Below are 25,721 nucleotides of genomic sequence, written 5' to 3'. Positions count from 1 at the left end.
TTCACGATTAATGTTTTATTTAGTGTCTTGGATAAATTATTTCGGCCTGGTATGTAATATGTACATTAATTTTCACATATTAAGATAAATATCGTCGGCGTGACGCACGATCGTCGTTAGACGTAGCGAGAAGTTTCTCTCTCTTTCTCTTTCTATTTCTCTCTCTCTCTCTCTCTCTCTCTCTCTCTCTCTCTCTCTCTTTCTCTTTATCTCTCTATAGAATAAATTTTCTTATATAAGAGAACAAATTTACTCAAATGATTTCATATCTTTCACATTCAAATTAAGTTATCACGATGTAAGAAAAAGAAAGACAAGAAGAGAGAGAGAGAGAGAGAGAGAGAGAGAGAGAGAGAGAGAGGGAGAGAGAGAGAGAAAGAGAAAGAGATAATAAGAGAGAATGTGCGTTTATCTCGTGCGTCTCGCAAGTTCACATGCACATGATTAAATTATCTCGACGTCGAGATTGTACGATCAATGATCGAACGATCGTTACTATTATAGAAGTAAAGTGAAGGAAGAACAACGACGACGATGACGGCGACGAAGATGACATTAACGACGACGACGACGACGACGACAACGACGACAAAAATGACGAAAACGACGACGACGACGACGACGACGAGATAATCAAAGTTTATTTTCACGGCACGTAAAAGTACGGCGGTCGTTCAGTTCGCGTCCACATTTGTAACGTACATAGTATATGTATATTTGTGTACATATAAGACAAATGTTATTGTGTATGTTGATGTATTGTTTTTACGTACTGAATGTACGCAAATGGATATATATGTGTGTGTGTGTGCGCGTATGTGTATAGATGTATGAATCTACATACGATATACGTACGTATGTGTGTTGTATATGTCCGTTCAGATAACGAATACTTACATACATAACTATAGAATGTACGTACGAAGAAAACGATTTGCCGATCACGCACAACGAAGGATACTAACGAACTGCGCGAGCGTCTCTGTTCTAAAACGAGCGTTCTACGATAGCTCATTTCGAACGAGAAACAACGTCTTCCATCTTTTCTCTATTTCGTCCTTCTTACACTACATTTTTCTTCTTCTTGCTTTCTCCAGCTCTTCCTTTTTTCCTTTTCCTCTTCGTCCTTTTCTTCTTATCCTTCTTCTACTTCTTCTTCCTTTTCAATTTCTCGAGAAAGAGAAAAGACTGTCGTTCCGCCCGCACGATCCGTTCTGTACATTGTTTTGTAGTGGTGTAGTAGTAGTGATAGTAGTAATAGTGGTAGTAGTAGTAACAGTAATAGTAATAGTAGTAGTAGTAGTAATAGTAGTAGTAGTAGTAATAGTAATAGTAGTAGCAGCAGTAATAATAGTAGTAGTGACGTACTCCGTGTGTGGAAAACGTACCTTCCACTCTTAGTACCCTCTTCTTTTTCTCGTATTAGAAGTTTAAGAGTAAAACGTATCCTACTGTACGATCCTAAGTCAATTCCAAAAAACGAAGAATGATAGTTCGTCCGACCGCGAGAGCGCGTACGCGAACCGAATATCTTTTCAGGGGAAACGATTGGAAAGAATCGAGAGAAAGAAAATTCTTAAGAGGTAGAGAATTTCTATCGAAGAAAGAAGGGAGAAAGATACAAAGGGAACGAGAGAGGGAGGGAGAGGGAGAGAGAGAGAGAGAGAGAGAGAGAGAGAGACGTAGTCTCGTAGAGAGACAGAAACATACTGTGAATAAAATCAGAAAAAGAAAAGGAATCTTATCGATCGAAAACAAAATTCTTCTTAAAATTGTCCTTCAAAATGAATAAAGAGAAAAACAATGTTTACGTTGTTCCTCTCTCTCTCTCTCTCTCTCTCTCTCTCTCTCTCTCTCTATATATATATATATATATATATATATATATATATACATATATATGGCTTTTTCTCTTTTTCTTTTCCTCTCTCTCACTACATCTCTGTTTCTTTCTCTCTCTTTCTTTATTTCGTTTCTCCATCTCTTTCGTTCGAAAGAAAGACAATCGGTCTTATTTTTGTTTTACGGTCAATGACGATTAGATGACACGAATAGGTGTGGTAGATAAAGGAGTCTGAATCGTAACGACGCAACGCGCTTGAAAGTCCATGGAGGATTGACGCTTATCGTCGGATTTTATAACGGGAGGTCGTGCGGATCGGTCGACGAGTATGGCCGTCACCGCGAAATGAGTTGGTGCCGGTGTTCCAACCGGCAAAACTTCCAAGTCGATGATTCACGTCGGGTAGAGGCTCGTGAAACTCGGTATCCTCCAGCTGACGGCCGCAAGTAGGGAAACCAGAAAGTTGCTCGCCAAAATTGCTGGACTGAGGTTCCTCCTGTCGCCACCGTGCATGGCTGCTGGCTTCTCCTCCTCTGTAAAATGAGATTAGAAAGTTATCGGTTAGATTTTCACAATCCATCCTTCTCTACTTTTCCATTTATATATATATATATGTGTGTGTGTGTGTGTGTTCTGTATTATTCGGACCGAAGATCTAATTCAGTGTTTCTCAATCTTCTATGTGGATATCAGATATCATTTCAACGATTAAAATGATCTTGATTTTACGTCTGTTACGATCTTACGATGATAACAAGTGTTTCGCAAAGTTAATTGAAAATACTTTAAAATGAAATTTGTATAATATATGTAGGGATGAATAATTCTATTTATATATGTTAATAATGTTATTTATATATGTCGATAGTGACTACTTTTTATTCATTAATGAAATTTTTGTATATACGTATATACACAGTTATGACATATACAAATAGTAAAAGTGGAATGGAATATTTTCGTGATAGCGATTTGTTGGTGTCGATAATGCAATATGATTTTTTAATTTTATCCTGAAAATATTCAAATTAACATTCTGTGGATCATACCTCTCACGTTGGGAAACACTGATCTCTAGACTAACTTCTAGTAGACAAGAGAATATCTCTTGTGAATTCCTTGATGGAAGACACGTTTTCAGATTGCACACGCTCCTACCCAGAATTTCTCATTCGAGAATGATCTCTAGGAATAGTTCGATGGAACCGGAAAGGAATCGTTGAATTAACGAAAAGGACAAGGGAACTAGACCTTAGGAATTTCTTCCTTTTGACTTAGAAAATACATTTTAAACGAATTCGAGCGACACCAAAGTAACAAGCCTCTGGATGAGAGCGGAACCCAAATTGCTCGATAGTTTGCTCACGTAGGAGACACTCGTTTCCTTTTTATTTTCTTCTCTCTTTTCTGCTCGATCTAGGATTTTCGTTGAAATCAAAAAGAACATCGACGCTAAAATTAATTAAATTGACTGTAGAATAAATTTCTTCAAATTTAATATTTAATCGTCTATGATCAAAATAATCTATTGAAACAAATTCTTTATAAAATTGAAACTATGAAACTCTTTTAGACGACGAATTTTAGAAACAATTATTAAAAATAATTTTAATCGAAAATTATTTTTCTCCATCCATTATCATAAAATTAAATCACCTTTAATAACGATAGATCGATAGTACGAATATTGAAATTTATTTGAACATATATATTGACGATTTATCGAATAAGTTGAACAAATGTAAAATGTTCGAAAATAATACAATATATTTCTATCGAATGAAATTTTGTTAGGAATAAAAAACCTTTTAAAACGTGCATTTGTCGCATCGATTATTTTGCATTATTCGAATAATTGAAATAAGAAAATATGAAAATGTATAAAATGATCGATCTTTCATTGTTACCTTCGATAACATGAACCATGACGTATGCCGGCTTTGCGTTGCTCGCCTTGCACGTGTAGTTACCTCCGTGCGTCGGCTTCGTTTTGTTTACCATCAAAATGGAGCCACTCTTCGTGAGCTCAACTTTAACACCGGGCTCGGCGTCGTAGTTTATCATGCGTCCTTGACGATACCAGAACACGTACTGGGGCAGCTCCGTCGCTGCCATAAGTTGGCACTCCAAGCGCAAACTGGAACCCTGCTTTACGTGTAAATCTGGCGCACCCGGTATTATCGAGTACGCCTCCGTGATTTTCAAGCGTGTGAAGCTCCGTTGTATGGGATGTGACGTCACCTGAAACGCCGACATAAAATTTCATTTTCATCGCTTCGAGCGTTTCCTCGATAATTTCAACTTTTCACGTCGTGTACCTATATCACTACATACATGGAATATTTATATTTATATTTATATTATCTACTAAAAATAAATATATATATTTATTTTTTTTCTTCTTTTTTTCTTTCCTTTTTTATTTCTCCTTTTTTTTTCTTCAACTATCAAGAATAAACTTTAGAATTATTTTTGCTAATAGAATTATTTTTGCAGTAATAAAAGAGTAGAAATCATTTTAAGCTGGTTTATTCTATGGCTGACCTTTTGGTCAACAAGGTGAAGCATAGGTTAATGTCCATTGTCTTCGAACGTCCATTGTTAAAGCTTCCCAAGCTAATTTGACATTTACCTGACATTATCGGCCAACATAATATAACGATGTTAAATCATATAATTTTCTATAGTATGAAAATCCAATTTTGGTTTTAGAGAAATGAAAAAAGATTTAACCATGAATGAAAGATATTTTCTAACATAAAATTATTTCGAGGATTCAATTATAAAAAATTGTCTAAAATGATAACTTTTGATGAGAGTACCTGACATTCGTAAATCCCTTCGTCTCCTAGAGTGACCATTTGTATTTGAAGTGCCCAATCTGTATTTGTATGGCGTACTGCAAAACGAGTATCGACCGAGTGCCTGTTAGTACCTAGAGTCAATAATTGCCTGTCCTTGCGCCTTAACCATGTGATCTAAAACATAAACGTGAGTATTATAACATTTTTAACAAATAATTTTTGTTTTCGTATAATATTTTCTATAATAAAGGGCAAACTATATATATATATATATATATATATATATATATATATATATATATATATTGTCGTAAGAGAATCGAGAATTTACGAGCAAGCATAAAATGTATTGGATCTTTCTATGTTTTCCTATTCTACCGTAGAACTCAATTTGTTAGCATTGATGTATTCCCTTTTTCTCTTTCTCTACATTTTCTATGTCCTTACAAATCATTGATACAGACACACACACACACACACACACACAGACACACACATTGTTTATAGTATTATATATTTCAAGAATATCTGCGTTTTATTATATTCTTCCTTTCCGAAAATCCGGAATTATCAAACATTTCGTGAAAAAAATGCCTAACAAAATACATAAAGTTCTGTACAATTAAATCGTACATTTCACTAAATCCATCTATCAGATAAAAAAGACATGATATCGAATGCTTTGCTCGAAAAACGATTGAACAGAATCGCTCTACAATATTGGATCGTGAAAATATAATGCTTAATCCAAGGGTATCTATGCATACGGTAAAAAAGATATTCGTAAAAAGTGTTCGTCAAGCCGGTTGAATTCATGGTAAATTCGAAAAAGAGATGAACCAACGACGGCTGTACTTCTCTTGAAAAAAGAGAAGAAAAAAAAGAAGAAATAGAAAAAAAGATACGTAGATACGTCATTTTTCATGGGTGGACGTAAAAATTAATACACATCGATGCAAAAAACCGGTAGGTTGAAAAAGGAGGCACACGTTCTTTTACCATTTCTCTCGACTATTAATCTCAAACAGCCGAGCTTGAATCAAACGTATTTTTCTTTGTATCCATTGAAATTATTTTTTTCGTTCTCTGTTCCTCTATTTGTTTCATTTTTTCTCTTCCCCCACTCTATTATTTTTCTACTACGAACACATTGAAATATTCATTTACTTTGATTGTAAAAAAACGTATGAATGAAAATTCCAAAGGAAAAATTACTATAAGATTTTATAATAATCCCGTATAGTCCCGTCAAATTAGTACATTAATTAACTAATTTCAAGGTAGGTTACATCAAAATTAGGACACGAGCTTCGGGCTTAACGCTTAAATAACTTTGGAGACATCTAACGAGCCGCCATACTATATTCTCGTTACAAATATCTCGTTATCGTATGGTATACAAAGTGATTCGCTAACTCCGTTAGAAAATTGTAGGTAAAGATAGTGCCCGGGCTTAACTATATCGAATTAGACGAGAGAGAGAGAGAGAGAGAGAGAGAGGGGGGGGGGGGGGAGGGAGAGAGAGAGAGATAAGTATTATGAATGTTAGATCGTATATTAAAACAAATAACTTTTAATTGATAATGTTTGTTACTCAACAAAGTGTCTGATAAATTTGATAAGTGAAAAATATGTTGCATGATTGCGACGAAAGTTTGTATTGTAGAATCAAACTAATAACTATTTTGTCTTAGTGATCAGAATGTAATTAAGATGTTTCTAAGCAATAAATTCTAGAGGAAAGCAATTCCCGAATGATATGACGTTTCAGAGATAAAGAGGAAGAGAGAGAGAGATAAAGATACAGAGAGAGAGAGAGAGAGAGAGAGAGAGAGGGAAGGAGAGAATCAGCAATGCTGTGTAATCCGGAGATGTTTCCTGTAATCCCAAATTCGGTAGCATCTCCGTTCCAAGGTAAGAGCACCTTATCCTACGTAAGGATTGTCGTAACGGCAAGTCCAATATGGCGGAAGCCTATGCGAGTATGACCTCGAACGTGTGTAGGTTCAGTATACGTCGCGTATTTGGCACGACAAGTTCTAGAACTGAGAGAAGTTATCAGGTACTCGAGTTTACCTCAATCAGCACAAAGTTACGTGAGCCTCTCTCTGTCTTGTAGAAGATGGTATAGTGAATATGAGATAGAAAGAGAGAGAGAGAGAGAGAGAGAGAGGGAGAGGGAGAGAGAACCAAAGATACAATGAAGGAACACCAACGTCTGCCATTTGGTTTCACATAACTTCAACTAGACATTGCATACAAATACGAAACAGTAGTTCGAAGAAGGTTAGCTAGGATTATAGTATACCAATGAATAAGCATAATAAACTATCAATGTCTAACTATCGAAAAGAAATATGAGATTCTACATTATTGGATATGCATTTATCACCGTTAATCCATAAGCCAATAAGTTATCAGGAAGTTTTCGACCCATCGACAAAGTCGAAGGTTTCTTTGAAAGCTCGTTAAATTGACACAGATGCTTACGATAAATCGCAAAGCTCAGCAAGAGAATATATATGTGTGTGTGTGTGTGTATGTATGTATGTATATATATGTGTTCTTAGATAGGAAGAGTACCATGATTCATAGGTGAACGTTGATCACGTGGAAGTGTACAAGTACTTACGATACTACCTATATATATACCACCGACGAGCAGCTTAATTAAAGATCACCGAGCTATAGCTAACTACATCTTCCAACTACATCTCCCTGGATCTTTAGTCTCTCTCTCTCTCTCTCTCTCTCTCTCTCTCTCTCTCTGATAGAAATTACCACGAGACGAGGAACATCACCAAGCGCTTGGGCGTTCCAAATTTTCTACGTGTTTCGCATAATCGACGAGGTTAATGATCAAAGGAGGATATAATATAGCTACCTACCAAACACAATCATAGCAAGGACACACAAGCTTTTTTCTCTATTTTAATTTGTAATTTTTTTCCTCTCTCTTTTTTTCTAATCCGTACGCGAAGTGAGGATATATCTGAAAACGATCTAGCCTTGTGCGCCATCATGAAATGGTAACATCTAAGGTACTAGAAAAGATTTATACCAAACGATCAACTCAACGACGCCATATAAATCTTACTACCAGCAACAACACCGTACGTTATCTCGGGTAACGAGGATCTCTAAGATCGTTGGCTCGATCATTCGAGGAAGAGGAAGACGGAAGTTCATTCGGTTATCAGAAATATGCGCTTTCAAAAGTGTTTCCATATAACGAGGAAAGTTCTATTCAAAGAACTATCGGCGTTCTAACCAACCAACCAACCAACCAACCAACTCACCTCCCCCTTCTTAACCACCCCAACCCATCCACTCTTCGTTTATCGTCCTCTCAGCGAATCGCATGGAAGTTAAGCGGCTCTCATATAAGCTTGCACATACCTACACAAGATGCATTACAACATCCGTTACAAGTTATCTAGCTATAGAACGGTCTTCGTCAAAGGATCGAACGGAAAACTAGTAACATTACCGTCTTGGTATGAATTCTAACTTATCTCTACTACTTATCTGATATAATGAAAGCTTCCTAACCGATAAAACCTGAACGAACTTTCTACTTGCTTGATTACAATCAATCCCGACCAAAGATGCGTATAACTCTTTCGTCTAAGAGAGTTTATAACAACGACGACGACGATAACAAACAACATCAACAACAACGAAAAAAGAAAGAGAAATAAAAAAAAAGAAAGAAAAAAAAATGTTCCACGTAAATCCGTAATTTTCTCTGTCCCTTTTGTATCCTCCTAATTGTAACGTCTGTCGACGATTTCATCAAAGTTTCGTTTCGTTATTCAAAGGATCCTCTCGCTCGAATAAATTTTTATATTATATCGAGCGTTGTAGGTCGTGCGGCGGTTCGTCAGGAACAAAAAAAAAAGAAAAAGAAAGAAAAAACAAACGAACGAATGAATAAAAATAAAATTAAAAAGAAAAAACAAACAAAAAAAGAATAAAAAGAAAGAAAGCATAACAAAAAATGAATGGGGAGGGATGTGGGGAAAAAGAGAGGAAAGAGAAAAAAGGGAATACGAAAATAATATTGGCAGGAGTCGTCGTATGAACGAGGAATCGTTAGAGATGCGTATCATGGAGGGGAAAATGCAAAATATTGCCGAGCCATTGATTTTCAATGTAGCAAAGACCACGAAGAAAGTCATGCTTTGATATACGTCGAATATACATACAGATAAGCGAATGTTCAACTAAGAGAGAGAGGGGAAAAGAGAGAGAGAGAGAGAGGGAGAAAGGGAAAAAGAGAAAGAAAGACAAAAAATAAAAAAAATGATATAGAAAAAAAAAACGGTGGCATGAATGAGTGAAAGTAGAAAATCGAGGATGAGGAAGATGAAGAGGAGAAGAGGGGAGGGGAAGGAAAAGGAGGAGGCTCGAGAATCGTGAAACGAATGGGATTGCTTTTTCCGTATTCTCAAATCGTAGTTGGAACGAGGGTAAAAGGGGAAAAGGAAAGCAAGGATCGCTTCGATACGCGCTTAAAATCAACCTCTTTGCATGAATATACACTCTGATCTCGTCTATGAAGCTAAAGAAGAGGAACGTCTTCGAGAAGAAAAAAGAGAAAAAAGAAAAGAAAAAACAAAAGGAAAAGGTACTAGCATTGGATGTGTCCTCTTTTTTTTTTTTATTCACGTTCCCTGTAATCGACAATAATGAAAATAGTTTTTCGAGATAAAATAAAAAAGGGGAAGGGAAGGGGAAGGTAAAAAAAAAGGAAAAGAAAAGAAAAGAAAAAAGAAACAGAAAAAATTGTCTACTCTCTTTCGAAATCGTCGGATAGGGTAACTTGTAGTAACCTAAAGGGAAGGGTATTCGAAAGGTCGTATGGCTTTTCCATAGGGAATTCGATTTCACCTAGAAACGATTATGAGGGAATCTGAGGTAAGTACTTACTTGAGGTACGTTTCAAAACGAGAAGACGATCGTGTTGCTACGACGAAATAGAAAAGAATTACATTTTCAAGAGGAAATAAACGGAGATATACGCGCGCACGCGCGTGTGTGTACGTGTGTACGAGGGCGAAGGGAAAGGAAAAAAGAAAAAGGAAAGAGAAAGAAGAAGAAGAAAACGAGAAAAAAACGAGACACAGACGAGTAAAATGTAATGGAATTACATTCTCAAAGCTCGATATATGGAATTGGGTACACTTGAATTTGATAAAACTAGGTCAAACACATTCTCGGTTTACATAATATTACTTTTTGTAAATTTTTTGGAGCATATTAACTGTTTGCAGAGCATTCAAGCTCGAGGGCTTTTTCGTGAAGAGAGTAATAGCATAGACAGCACGATCTAAAGGGCAAAATGGCTTCGTTGGAATCTTAAAGATGTCGTTGAAAGCTGAATCGATAAAAGTGATTCTAAAGAAAGAACTTCGAATGTTTCCTTTCCGTAAGGTTCGTTTGTGAATAAAAAGAATAGTACAGTATTGTACGTATAGAGCAATATACTAAGATTTTTACTAACTTTCAACATACGGTGTAAATTATAAACTTCTTATTATCCTCTTTATTGTACCGATTTACAACAATCGAGAACCTGAAATAACATATTTTTAATGATCGTAAGTTGTTACACATTTGAAACGAGTATTACCTGGAATATTACTCGATATCGAACTCGTATCGTACAATTCGAAGTTTACGTACGTCAACGTTAAACTTTAAGATGGTCGTAACGACCAACCAAGGTAGCAATCAGGATTGCTAGAGCTTCGAGGTCGAATAGTTAACTGAGAGACGACGACGTTTAGCCCTTCCGTCCTTGCTTTTGCCAATTCCGCGGCAGATATATCGATTTGATGTTTTCCTTTTATGGCTATCCCGAAATAGCTGTCATAAGCATGAAGAGAAATCGAATTTCGAAGGATATCTAAAGTAAATATATAAACTTTGATAAATCTACTCTCTACGAAAATGATCAAACTCACGAAGTTGTTATTATTTATCATGGAACGATCGAAAATTATATGTCTGACGAAACGATAATATTTCAAATAACATGTACACGAGAATAAATACGATATATATATATATATATATATATATATATATATATTGAGTTGTTTGGAATGTTCGTGACAATTAATTTTTATCTTCAATAAGACATTAAATTAAAAATGAAAATATTGTCAAATGAGTCATTTCGACATACATGCATATGTACAAAATGTAATATTTTTAATATCATTATATACATCTTTATCGATATGTTTCTTTTATACATAAACGTGAACGGAGGAGTGTCACGAACTTTACCAACAACTTAACACAATACTCTTGTATTTTCTATGGCGTGACTCGCCAACGTTTTCTTTCAACGAGATATCTTCTATTTCATTTTTTTTCCTTCAAAGTAAACGCTCGACTTTGCCAAGAACCACTCGAAAATTCGACAAAGACTATCACTCGACGAGCGGTTCTTTCGGAGGACGATTAGTTACAGTAACTTTGCTATAAAACTGCTCGAGTGTCAAAGTTTCTAGCAGACTTTCATAAGTATCTAGCGTGAAATCGATGAAAATCGTCGAAGCTTTTCCAATAATCCTCGAAATTATTATATCCCGTTGAATGATCTCGATTATTCTCATAACTGGCTTAATTCGTTCTTCGACTTTCAATCTTCACTTGTCGTTTCGGTCGATCGAACGAAATCACTGTCGAACTAAATCGATTCTTTACATTTTCTTGGAACATCCTGTAAATATTACAAGAGATTGTTACTTCGTGAAAATTTTATAAGATTCGAATCTTGTTAAGCGTTTAAAAATCAATCGATAAAACTTTATACGAAAAATCATTTTACAATATATTTTATAATAATTTATCTTCCTTTTTTGTAAACCATTTCTTAAACAACGATATGATTTAAATCATATACACATTTATATTTTTATTGAAACCTATCACAAATCATTGAAAACTACGTAGATTGTAAAATTTGTTTTTCTTTCTTTCAATTAATTTGAGAAATTAATTATGAATGAGTGAAATCAATTAAGATATCAATTAATATCATCCATCAAACACGAAATAAATTCTTAACAAATATAAATAATATTTATAACCTTAATAATTTTAAATATAAAATCTGAAATCTCGAATTCACAAGTAGATCAAGATGCATTTTCTTTTCTGTTTCTTTTTTATTTTTTCATTATAATAATTCATCAAGTGTTAAACTCATGTATCGTTTTTATTTCTTTCACGATATTAAAATTCGATCGAATGGTGGTGGCCGATGTTACGGAGTTATATTTGCGGTGTTACGAAAAGGGAAAAAGTTTGTTCGCGTTTGGTCGAACAAACGAGAGTTTCGAAAACGCAATAGGGGGTGAGGGGAAAGGGATGTAGAGGGCTGGTAATGCGACTTGAAAGAGTTTCGACATCGTCGTCGCGTTGGCGAGATGAGAACATTGACCGGAATCTCTTTCGTTCGATTTTCCTCTCATTCTCTTCCACTATGTAGGTACGTGAAGAGAGAAATAGAGAATGGGAGAGAAAGAGAAAAAGAAAAAGAGAGAGAGAGAGAGAGAGAGAGAGAGAGAGAGAGAGAGAGAGAGTGGAAACGCCCCTCGCAGCTTTTCGTCTTTGGTTAGTCGCGCGAGCGGCCGAGAGAGGAGACACGGACGAATTCATCTTTTATTCATGTCCTCGAACTGTGTGTGCGCTTTTTGATGCGAGACGAAATCGGTTTCGCGTGAGTCTAGAACGACGGAACGTACACAGCCACGTAATATTTCGAAAGAGGTGACAGAAGAAAAAGAAAGAAAGAAAGGGAGAAAGAAAGGAAAGGAAGAAGGAAAAAGAAGGAAAAGAAGAAGAGAAAGAAACTTTAAAAAGAGAGTACGTGATCAATTCTTTCGTTTAATGGATTACGAATTTCTAAGTTGCGAGAACGAAAAAAAGAGAAAAAAATAAAGAGAAAGAAAACAGTACAAAGCTCGATATACATATATATTTTAAAGAGTTTGGAGCTTTCGATATTTGTAACGATTGACTCGATACAAAAATGCAATTGCTGGTGTATTTTCGTAAGTTTACAATAGTGTACGAACGTGATATCCCTTTTACAAATACATGCTGAAATATCGGACTATCGTTTTTCCGATTGCGATTTTACTCAACCTCCTGATTCTTATATATATATACACACACATGTATATATATATATATATATATATATATATATATATATACACAATATTTTCTACTTTTACGTATATGAATCTTTGAGAGAATACAGTAGAGTGAACATTTTGAAAGTTCTATCTGAAGAGATTTCTTTTAAAGAGAGAGAGAGAGAGAGAGAGAAAGAGAGGGATAAGAGAAAAAAAGCAAAAAGGAAAAAAGAGAAGAGAAGAGACGAAAAGAAAGGAGAAGAGAGTACAAAAAAAGAGAAATAAAAAAAGATTCACACTCATCTGAAAATTGCAATCGTGTATTAGCTCGATTCAGATTTTGACGAACCTTGTGTTTTTATTCAAAAATCAACGAATGAAATTCGATTTCATACCTCTCGGAATTCATTAAAACGATGTATCGAAGCGAAAGGTTACTACTTGTCTCCAACTCTGTCTCGACGCGAGTCGAGAAAATAGAAAGATAAAGAGAAAGAGAAAGAGAAAGAGAAAGAGAAAGAGAAAAAAAGAGAAAGAGAAAGACAGAAAGAAAGAAAGAAAGAAAGAGTGATAGAAAGAGAGAGAGAGAGAAAGAGAGAGAGAGAGAATAGAAAAGAGGAGAGAACGTGTATGTACGTAACCTAGATTTTCATCTTCTTTCGCCTTTTTCCCGAGGAAAAAGAAACGAGTCACGGTATATATAAAGCAAGAAAGAGAGAAAGAGGCAGAGAGAGAGAGAGAGAGAGAGAGAGAGAGAGAGAGAGAGATAGAGACACATACACACACACATAGAGAGAATATCGGTTTAACACCTCAGCTTGGAAAAATATTCCGAACGTCCCCGTGGCTTCGGTTTAAAGGGTCAAATCCAAGAACGATATGGAAAGGCAGACTGAAAATTACAAAGCAATGGCTCTTTTACTTCCCGAACGATATCGATTCTAATTTGAAAATTTCTTCCGTAGATAAAATGTCCTCGAGCTAGATATAGAACGTGTAGAACGTGTTAGCTTTGTCGAGTATACTCAGAGAATCTGTAAAACTTGGTACACAAACGGTATTCCCTTGAAAGAGAACGTCTAGAAAAGAGAAAGAGAGAGAGAAAGAGAGAGAGAGAAAGAGAAAAGAATTACGACGTTCGACTGTAATTCGTCGATGTGAAATATCTCGACAGTCACGCCTTTACAAAATGAGATAAAAAAGAAGAAAAGAATGAAGAGAAAAGGAAAGAAAGAGGAGAAGAAGGAGGAAAAGAAAGAGAAGGAAAAGAAGAAGGAAGTAAGAGCGGTGGCGAGCAATTTATCTAAAAGTTAAAGGGGTTAGAGGGGACGATGGGGAATGAGGAAAATTAGCGGAAGCCACTCGCGAGAGAGCCATTCGTTATCGAGGCGGCAATAACGCTGTTCGCTTTTTCGCACTGCGCTACCGCGATAAATCCAGCAACGTTAATGTTGCTCGAAGCTAAAGTCAAGTGTGTTTCCGGAGCTGAGAAAGGGGTGAATCCAATTAAAGATTCAAGAAGTCGTAAAGCGTTGCGTAGACAATCACTCGTAAAGAGTTTAATTCGTAACGTTGAACAAAGGACTATGGATGAATGTCTGTGTCTCTTTGTGTGTGTACACAGAAATTAAACGATTTGAACGCGAGATTAATACGTGGATGTTCGTAATAGAGAAACAACGAATCGTAAAAAGAAAAAAAAAGAAATAGAACGAGTGTCTTATCAAGAGATATAGATATAGATACTGTGTGTGTACGTATGTATGTATATTTGCGAATTTGTCGGACGATCGGCGTCCATATGTCGAATTAAACGACTAGGCCAATTTTATTTCAACCAGCTAGCAGATACCTAGTGGAGAATTAGAAAACGATACGAGAGAGAAAGAGAGAAAGAGAGGGAGAGAGAAATCGTTAGGAAGCAAACACAATACACAATTAGACAATAGAAGAACGTATGTATATATTGGTGTATCTATTTATTGTATATACGAATATATATATATATATACACACACACATATATATATATATGTATATGTATTGTTTTGGTCCCAGGCTATAACGTCGTGCTTTTTGTTTCGAAACATTAGGAAAAAGCTTCGATATATCGTGCACCTACGAACGCATTGCAATTTACTCTTGTTACTATGGAGAAAAAGCGTTCAGTTTCCCTTTTTTCTTTCTTTTTTTCTTTTTTTTTTCTTTTTTTTTTTTAGCTCCGACAAGGCTCAACAAACGAAATAGAAGTAGGTATATATGTACACGGGTGGTTGATAAAAATTTAGAAACTTTGCTGTACGGCTTAACGAGGGAACTCACTCGACATTTTTGTCGCTCTAACAAAGGATTTACCTTAAAATTTATTGGAAGCGGATGTTTCGTATAATTTCAGGGAAAAGAACAAAATTCACATTCTCGTAAAGTTTGACGAATGTACTTCGTCTCTTTTCTTTTTCTCTTCGTTACACATACATACACACACGTACTCACATAGATTATATATATATATATATATATATATATATATATATACATATATATATACATATGCATATGCCTATATATATATATATATATATATATATATATATATATATATATATATATGTATGTCTCATACAATTTCGTCGATTTTCATCGCGTCCCAACGATCACGGCTGCATGGAAACGGATATTAAGTGAAAATCGTTGGAATAGCTAGAGTCGAGAGAAATGAAAATTGGAAATACCATTGGAAGAGTGACGAGAGATAGCTGCAGTATCGAAAGTTTTTTCGCCGACCTAGAAAACCTTAATTTGAACAAAGTTTCACGAAAATATGTATGTAGAGAAAAAGGAAGTAGAAAAAGTAGTAGAAAAAAGAAAGAATGAAAGAAAGAAAGAATGAAAGAAAGAAAAGAAAGGAGGAGTAACGATAGAGGAATAACAAGTCCCTTACCGTTCCAGCTCCAGGATCGGTGATTTTGCAAGGTAAGACGGCCTTGCCTCCGCTTTGAGCAACGACCTCGCTGATTGGTCCCTCGAGGACATCATCTCCTTTACCTTCGAGAGCATTTAACGATTCGACTATATTTTTAGAGCTCGACTCTTGTTGATGCTTCGCATGACTCTCTGAAATAATCAAACGAATGTCTCTCTAACATCGCAAGTAACAGTCTTAACGTACTATCTCTCTGTCGTCCAAAAAGAAAGAAAACAGAAAAGATAAAAAATAAAAAACATTCATATAATAACATTTCTACTTGTACGAATTAACATGCAAATTAATTTCGATTCTTATCGACGTTAGTGCATAATATAACTACATGAATTAATTCGACGAAAGTTTCTTGTAAACGTTACAAAAACCTTCTTAAAAAAATTTTCTATTCTTGAAATAAAATTTTCATAATAATTTCGAATATATGCTTTTCGTTTGGATAATAAGAATATCTAATAGCAATAAAAAAATATATATACATATATAGTCTGTATATATAAATATATACATGATATTCTGTAGTCTTATATAAACGTATAAGAGAATATACATATCTACATACATACATACATACATACCTACGTACGTACAAACGTACATACATATGTATATACGTACATATACCCCTATTATTAAGGTCTTAATTTTCACGGTGGGCCACACCAATTTCGTGAGGGTAAAAGAGACAGAGTTTTCTAACGATGCGATACGATGCAATGCGATGAAAGCGAGAGCGACCGTCTCACTTTGAGATTAATGCCGGTACCATCGCGACGATAACGCATAACCGGGCTATAGTCTAAGTGGCTTAAGTGAATAACTTAGTCACGGCAATTACGAGGGTCTGCCCGCTACGTTTGCCAGGGTACCAAGTACTCCCGAAGCTGAATTTCCGTGGAGATTCAACTAGAAACTCTCCTCTTTTCCCTTCCACCCCTGCATCCTATGTTTCACCTCTCTCTTTCTCTATCTCTGTCTCTATCTCTCTCTCTCTCTTTCTCTCGTCCTCTCTTTCCCTCTCTCTCTCTCTCTGTCTTTTCTCGGAACAAAATTCGACCTTCGAACGACCCTTCTCACTCCCTCGTTTACACAAAATAGTAAACCTAAAGCTTAATACAGAAAACTGAATTAAATCGATCCCTCCTTTTATAAAAATAAAAAATTTCCTCTTCATATATCCTGCTTTGTTTATTTTTAATCATCAAGGTATACCGAAACGTGTCAATTAGAACGAAATAAGTTTTTTTTACAATTCTAAATATTTCATGTATGACGATCAAAGGTCGAATTATATATTTTACTGCTTGAAAAACAGAGACATAGAAGAACTGAAAACAAAGAGAAAGAAAAAAATAGAGAGAGAGAGAGAGAGAGGGAGGGAGGGAAGCAGGAGGGACGAGACCTTTGCGAAAAGTTCAACTTTCCTAATTAACTCGACGTTTTTACTAACAATTAATGCTACGTTAAATTTCGCTTTGATACGTATAAAGTATTTAAATATACATTATTTAAAGAAAAAAAAATATATATATCATTTTTAATCCCGGAAAGAACAAGTCGTATCTCGCAACATCGTTGAAAGGATTCGACAAAGAAAATAGAAATAAATCTGCTTGAAATAAATCGATTAGTTAAATGAATCGGATTACATTGATCTGTTCGCTTCTACCATTAGATTACTATTATCTGTTTAAATAAAAAAGAAAAATAAAGAAACAAACAAACAATTGAAAGCTCTTGTTTTTCGAGGAGAAACAGAAAGCGAAAGAGACAAAAAAAAAGAAAACAGAAAAAAAGAGAAAATAGCTAATGAATTTGGATGGGTACGCCTTTAGTCGGATTCTCAAAATTGGATCCTCCGGTCGATTAGCGTTCGAACCGAATGCAAGATTAATCTCGAGAAACTTCGAAAAGTTCGTTCGATTCGTGAACCGTAAAACGGTCGTGTAAAATACCGACCGGCATTCGTTTAATTAAATTTTTAATTAGATCGAAGGCTCGCCGCCGACGACGACGACGACGACGATGGTCGGACATTGTGTTGACCTAAATTTGAAGAATTTTAAGGATTTTACTTCTGTCAAAAAAAAAAGAAAAAAGAAGAAAGAAGAAAAAGAGAGAAGAAAAATTAAAGAAGAAAATAAAAAATATATATACATTATGGAAAAATAAACAAGAAAAAAAAATAAAAAAATCGTAGAAAGAGAGTAGAGAAAAATAAAAAGCGGAAGCTACGTTTTGATACCGAACTACGCTCAACATTGCCATCAGAGATAGCAACATTTGCGGACAAAGGAAACTTGTAAAGCGGAAAAAGAAAAAAGAAAAGAACGGAAAAAATATCGAGTAGGAAAAGCTAAAGAGGAAACATTAAAAAACGCGCAGATATGAGAAAATCCTGAGAACGTTATCGACAAATTACTATTTTTTCTAATTTAATCTGATCTAATCTACTTATGTTCACGTACGCGAAAGAGAAAAAGAGAGATGGAGAGAGAGAGAGAGGGAGAGAGAGAGAGAGAGAAAGCTTTATGTGCCCTCCACGAATTTCCATCTCGCTAACGAGGTAAAAGTTCTCGTGGTTCTCGGCAACGTGATAACCGGAAATTACTTGTCAGCCATCTATAGCATTAAAACAAAGACTTAAGAATGTATGCGTGTGGGCAAGTACGATTAACGATTTAATGATTTATACAAATAAAAAAGATCGTTTTTCATAAGTCTTGATAATGTTTGATTTAAAGAATGAGATGTCAATTATAGTATTAATTAAACTTTTTAGCCATTTTTATTCTTTTTTGTTTTCTATTTTTATTATCATTTTTGATGGTTTAACAATAGTTATATGTATATATATATATATCAGACAGGAGAGATAATAAACAATTTACAGCAATTCCAATATCTTTAGAAAGTTGAATCGATGAAAGAAAATGGAAGAAAAAATGGACTAGAAGAATTATTTAATAATTTTTCTTTCGTACTTACCTGTAAAATAAAGATGTATTTCGAGTAGAAGACCGACCAGGATCAATAAGGTTTTCATGATGATCTTGTCCGATTGAAATCGTACGTTATGTATCCAGAGACTGCAAGGAAAATGAGAGAGGTTAAAATCGTCTTGGTAAAGTTCATGGAATAAACATAAACAAAGAGAGATTCGTAATAATAAACGTTATGTCCTTGTAGAACTGAAAGGAGAGACAGGAACGTATTAATAGCTTTTACTCAGGGTAGCCCATCGACTCGAAACACTCGATATAAGCTACGGAGTTATTTGAAACTTTAGAAAGGGAGAGATAGAGACAGAGAGAAAGAGAGATAGAAAGAGAGAGAGAGAGAGAAAGGGACAGACAGACAGAAACAGAGAAACAGAGAGAGAGAGAGAGAGAGAGAGAGAGAGAGAGAGAGAGATAGAGCCGATAAACTTTCGAACTCACAGAAACACGTCTGTACGGGTTTATATCTCGTTGCTTATACGTCGTGAATTAACTGCCATAGCGACGGTGTCTATATTCCATCTAAATTTTCTAACGCTATATACGAATAGAACTCAATGAACACGACATGAATCCAAAGCGAATTAGTACGAACTCTCTAAATGTAATGAATCTGTTAATCCTTTTTTATCTTCTGTTTTCTGTAGAAGTTATTTATTTTGTTATTTATTGTTTACCTTTTCTGATTACTATTCATCGAATAGATAAAGAAAAAATTATGATAAGAAAAAAAAAAGAAAATTAACAAATAAAAATAGATAAGTAAAAAATAAACCATGTGTTAATCCGAAAACGTCGGAGTTAATAATCATTCGATATTTCGATCCTCTCGAAATTTTTAACATCGTACTCTACGTCGAACTAAAAAGACTCGAAGACTAAACAGGGTTTGAAAGAGAAAGAAGAGAGTAGTCAAAGGAAGAAGAATAGCCAAGGGAAGTGAGTAGGTGGGAGGTGGGGATGGGGGTTAAGCGAGGGTGTGGGGAAAAGCGAGGGTCAAACAAAGGGATTCTCTGTAAATCACACGCGAGGCGTTTCTAACGTGACATTAGCTGGTCTCTCCGAGAGAGAGAGAGAGAGAGAGAAAACTAACCGTACACTGCACCCTTTCCATAGCCAGACCTTTTTTGTCGTGAACGCTTTCAAACTAAAGCACCAAAGCTCTCTAGACGATCGATATGGCCTGAGTACTATGGTCCTTCCACTCTCTTCGTTCGGATAACGTGTAAAGAAGATAAAGAAGGATAAACGAGTCGACTAATCAACGACATACAAGAATTTCCAATGACAATGTTTATTTTTTAAATGTATCGTATTATTATTGTCCTTTAATGTACTCTCTTTTGCAATCCATCGGTTCCTCTCCTTTTTTTTCTTTATTTTTCGTTTTTATACTTTTGTTTTCGTGTTTTACTCGATCGAACATGTTTGTTGGTTACGATTCTCTATAATAAATTTAATCGATGTTGAGAGGAGAAAAAGCATGCGGACGATCTTCTTTCGATATCCTATTTACTCGCTATTCGACGAGTAGAAATAGCTTGACCGTCGTCGTTGATTTTGTTATGCTGCATTCTATCTTTAATGAAAGGAAAACAACTACTACCGGACAGAGAAACGAGAATTTCAAGATAGGTATATATATATATATATATATATATATATATATATATTAAGTTTTGAGAAATGTGTTATTCTATATCCGTACACTTTGATTTATCAGATATCTTTTGAAATCACTAGGAAGATCATCGAAGATTTTTTTGTATTCGTTATGATTCTGAAGAAGTTTATTTTTTTTAAAAACACGATGATATATTGATCTAAGAACTGATACTTCTTTATCGTGTACTTCTAACAGATTAAAAATCTCGGATAAATACTACAAGACTCAAGAAATTTGAAACAATTATAATTCAATAAATTTATCTGTAAAATATATGAATATATATTGACATAACTTGATGAATGAATGATCAATTAGAAAAAATCTTACGAAATCAATTCAAGGAACTCCAAATTTTTATTTTACAAGTTATCAATTAAATCGTAAAATAATTGTAATTATGAAAATAATCGTAAATAAATTAATCGGTTTAAGAATTAATAGTTAAGACTAAAATAAGCGTATAAAATTGAAATTAGATTAAAAGCTCGTAAGAATCTATATATTTTTTTTTTTCCGTAGATTCAGGAAAGGCACGCGCTTTACATTGAGCACGAGTCTGCGGTTAGCTGGACCAAACCGTTCGTAAACCCGACACGAGAACCATTCGTTTCGAACGAATACATACGTGAGAGTTTTCAAAGTAAACATAGTATCCCAGACCAACGGCGGTTTTCAATTCCGCTCTGAGACCTCCAGCGGTATTTTCAAAACCTTCAACGGGAAAGAGAAGAAAGATGACCTTGCTCGTTAAACGGCAATGCGGTTAACGTCTTTGAAAGCTTCTCTCGTATATGACAAGATAGGATAGACCAAACTGCATTTTCGTATTTTGCTTTTACCATTAAAGAACTATCACAATCCTTCTTAATACTTGATTTACAATCTTCGAATATGTATATATCTATTTGTGCGTTAACATGTCATCCTCGGAAATAAGGAAAATAAGTTACAATTTTTATATTAGTCCTATATAATTTAAAAAATGAAATGGTCTGTTTTATCGAGCATTAAATTGATAATTAATTTATGCTTTACAACGAGCATGCTTCGACCAATTCAAAAACGGTCACGCGAATTGAAGAAATGTATCATTTTATAAATTTTACCAAAACAATGGCAACGATTCCGGTGGTATAAGCGATTCGTTTCCGGTCAGGGATCCTTTTAAATATTTAACAGGACGTCCGAAAGCAATCGCGTGTTCCGTCGAATGGCGGATCTCGTCGTCGCGGCGACTGTCGAGAGCACGCGAGATTACATGAATTTTCTGATGGAATTTATATGTAACGATTTATTTTTCTCTCTTTCTCCTTCTCTGAAAAAGATGTATATATTTTTTTCTTAAGAGTTATGAACGAAAATTTTGATATATATGGTCGCGAAATATTTCTATTCGAATAAAATTTCATAACTAGTGAAACGATATATATATATATATATATATATATGTATGCAAACATCGTCCTATCAAATACGTCATTTCCACTGGATAATGATTTTTTTATTGGATTACGAGAGAGAGAGAGAGAGAGAGAGAGAGAGAGAGAGAGAGAGAGAGAGAGAGAGAAAGAGGGAGAAAGAGAGAAAATCTCATGATTGTTACATTCGAAACGATTATAACAATAAATACGATCAACGTACGATAATATTCATGTCATATATATAACGAGTGACATTATACGATTATTTATGAAACAAGTGGCATTTCTAATGCATCGTATTCCCGAAATATCATATACCCCTCGTCCATACATTAATACATTTATGGAATGATCCCAGCTGACTTTGACGTAGCTGACAGGTGATATTGTAATATACATATAGACAAGAATAAAATTAATAATTATAATGCTAATAAATGTAATAATATAATAACGGCTTCGCATTTTAACCTGTCGACGATTGACGTCACGTTGGAATGCTTAACGACATGTTTCACGTTTATTTCGATGCTTTTCTAGCGTTTCATATAACAAAAAAGAAGATAAAAGAAATTAAAAAAAATAATAATAATAATAATAACTCGAGTGATAATTTTCGATCGCTAATAATTCTGTTTCCTTTAATAGCGAGAAAAAAAGAATGGAAAAGTCCCATAGTAAATTGTTTAATCGTTATACACCTTGCCTTCCAATTTCTTTCTTCCTTCCGCGATAACACGTAATTCGTGGAAAATGCGAAACAATTTCGCGGTGTACGAGTACGCGTGAAATACCGTCAGACGAGATTTTATTATTTCTATTTGCGTGACGCGCGGCAGGAAGCGTGACACGGACGAACCTTTTTGGCGGACTCTCATCGCTCTTTCGTTGCTCTTTTTCCATGTTATTCGGCCGAGCGCGAAATTAAGAAATATTTCCCTTTTTTTTTTCACCTGTCCATTTTCTGATGCTTATCTCTCACTTTTCCTGTTTTTTTTTCTCCTCCTCCTCCTTCTCCTTCTCCTTCTCTTTCCCCTCCTCCCATCATTTCTTCTGTTTCCCTTCGTGATAAAATATAGACGTAACTAGGACGTTAAATTCTGACAGATTTCTTTAACGAAAAATATCTCAAATCGTTTTAATATAAAAGATTCAGAGATTTCCAACGATCTGGCAAAACGTTTATTTTCCACTTTTCTTTTTTTCTTTTTTAGCAAGAAAGATAACTCGGAGATCACCGATGGAATTCTTAAATCTCAAAGATCTTATATCGATGAGATGCAAAAATAATTTGTAAATTAGTGCATTCGACCGATAAACGATATTTCGATTCTCTCCAGTTGATTAGCTTGGAAATTCGTAATTCCCATTTTATTTAACGATGAAGCTAAAATAACTCGAGAATTTCTGTCGGAATTTTCGAACTTGAAAAATTTCCAAATTGTTCAGATATGAACACGATCGTAATAGAATTCGCAGACGATATCTGGCAAAACGATATTTCAAATAGTTATGATGCTTTCCTCGATTAAACTGAAAATTTCCATTGAATTCAAGATGAAAGAAAAATAACTCGAGCTTCGAATTCTGACGCGCAAATTCTTAAACTTAGCAAATTTTACAATATTAAGATATAAACCGGATTGGAAAATTAGCAGGCGATATTTCAAATAGTTTTCGATTTTATCCTCGATTAAAAAGAAAATTTCAAATGCTGATTTAATTAAAGATGAAAAGTAAAATAACTTGAATTGGAATTTCGGACCTTAAATACTGTACGTTTACAATTATATCGTAGTGATATAAAAACTTTTAATTTTGTAAAATTTTCAGATCCTATTAGATCAGACGAACGATATTTCGATTGTAGTAATATCCCGATTACGATTGAAAAGTCTCGCAACTCTCTCAGAGGCATTAGAAAAAGAGGGAGATGCGAGCTCGTTTGCTACCCAACCTTTATTCGAGCGCTTTACTGTTACTCCGTAGAATCTGATATTTCCCTGGTGTAAAATTTTTGCTATTTATGAGACGCCGAGGTTCACATGCGCCGTCCCGCGAGAGTCGCCCCGAAATTACGATGAATGTGACATCTTCCGTTTCCGCAGTAGTCTGCCCCCACTCCTCATCCTCATCCTCCTCATTCTCCTACTCTTTCTCTATCTCCTCCTCATCCTCCTTCCCATCCTCCTTTTGTACGTTCGTTCATTTTGCTGTATGAGCTCTTTCGCTGTTCGTTCGTCCAACGAATTCTGACGGAATTATTAAACGACAGAATTAGCAAATATACATTTCTATGTATTCTCTAAGATATGCATACATATATACATATATACATACATACATATATTCATACGTATATTTTTATTCCTTCGTCTTTTTCTCTTTCTTTCTCTCTGTTTCTCCGTTTGTTTCTTTTTTCTCTTCTTTATCCGATGGTCTTTTCGTAATTTAAATTCATATCGGTACGTCCGATCGTATAACGTCCGAATTACACTCGTTTTTATACCAATATACGACATACATAGAACGTGGCATGTTATCCGGAATTTAACTTTCCTCCTCGTACCTCCCTCCCTACCTCCCACCCACTAACTTCGTCTTGCTAACGAGTCATTTTCCTGAGACGCAATACGCCTATATATAATTTGTTCGATCAAAATCAAAACACGAGTGCCGTGTTATTCACTGAACCGATTTCCAGTCTCCTCCTCTATCGAATTAGTCGCCAAGTTGAATGTTCGATCGATGAAATTTCACTCTTGGTGCGAATAAATCTAATGACACACAGATTGAATCGGTATTAGGACGAAAAAGATTTCGTGCGTGATTTGAAAAGAGAGAAAAAGCGAGAAAAGAAGATAGATAGATAGATAGATAGATAGATAGATAGATGGATAGACAGATAGATAGAGAGAGAGAGAGAGAGAGAAAGAAGGAGAACAAAAAAAGAAAAAGGAAAGGAAAGGAAAATGATCCACTCGAACCTCTGGTTTTTAAGTCATGCGATTTACATACTGATATGAAATACATCACGTTACAAGTTAGTATAATCAGTTTTCTAGCGAAATGTAGCTTTGGGAGAAATGAATTCTCAGTGGAGTATCCCGAGCAAGAGTGTTTCAAACATATGTACATATGTATCTATCTATATATGTATGTATATATTGTATATATGTATGAGGAAATATAGAAAGCAATTCGCTCTGTTGCTTACTCTCGTATCACTGTAAAACCTGATTTTATTTTACCGAATTAAGATTAGTCGTAAGCACGAAACCTCTTAACTATATCAGCAAAATTATTACCGATGTAATAAAGCAAATTTAAAGATGATATACGTAAGTATATATTACGAAACCGTCGATTATCCCCGACTTATAATTTTTCTTTTCGCAATTACGACCTCGCGAAAGAATCGCGAGGTAAGATCGACTTACGATTAATCTGTTGAAACCTTTGGAACGAGCGTCATTGGTTACCCTAGGATTACCTTAATCTCTTGACCGAGCTCGTTCTGCCGAGGATCGACAATGTTTTTCTGTGGTTTCCGCTCGACTAACATCCTGTTCGCGCCATAACCATCGGGCTCGTTTCTTATCAGTAGGTATGCGCATATCTTCTACCGGATTTATTAGACTTATCTTATTTTTTTTATCGTTTAAACGCGAATGAAATACCTTGAAATCGATAAAAAATGCCGAAAGGAAAATTAAAGAAGAAATGAAAATTTCTTTTCAATTCTATTTCTTGTCCTTTTTTTTATTCCTTTTTTCAAACGAACGAAAAAGTGAATGACGGTATTTATATATTCGTGGCAATGTTACACCAAGAGGAAATGGG

The 25,721-nt window shown here is 35.0% G+C and overlaps 1 protein-coding gene across 5 annotated transcripts in view; it reads right to left on the bottom strand.

The window, feature by feature from the left end:
- Positions 1 to 25,721, bottom strand: part of LOC127071889 (igLON family member 5-like) — a 169,146-nt gene continuing 143,425 nt past the window's right edge. For 4 of the 5 annotated variants that reach the window (XM_051011692.1, XM_051011691.1, XM_051011693.1 and 1 more), the window contains exons 2-6: positions 18,778 to 18,878; positions 15,748 to 15,920; positions 4,666 to 4,821; positions 3,751 to 4,084; positions 1 to 2,376 (exon numbers count right to left, since the gene is read on the bottom strand). In XM_051011692.1, coding sequence (XP_050867649.1) covers positions 2,237 to 2,376; positions 3,751 to 4,084; positions 4,666 to 4,821; positions 15,748 to 15,920; positions 18,778 to 18,835 — 861 coding nt within the window. In that variant the 5' untranslated portion in view covers positions 18,836 to 18,878 and the 3' untranslated portion in view covers positions 1 to 2,236. Of the gene's footprint in view, positions 2,377 to 3,750; positions 4,085 to 4,665; positions 4,822 to 15,747; positions 15,921 to 18,777; positions 18,879 to 23,835; positions 23,991 to 25,721 lie in introns of those variants that run through there. The other variant, XM_051011694.1, reaches the window with a different exon arrangement.

This window comes from Vespula vulgaris, chromosome 23, assembly GCF_905475345.1.
Source record: "Vespula vulgaris chromosome 23, iyVesVulg1.1, whole genome shotgun sequence".
Classification (NCBI taxonomy): domain Eukaryota; kingdom Metazoa; phylum Arthropoda; class Insecta; order Hymenoptera; family Vespidae; genus Vespula; species Vespula vulgaris.
Note: the sequence above shows the minus strand (reverse complement) of the source record. Positions and strands in the feature narration are given on the sequence as shown.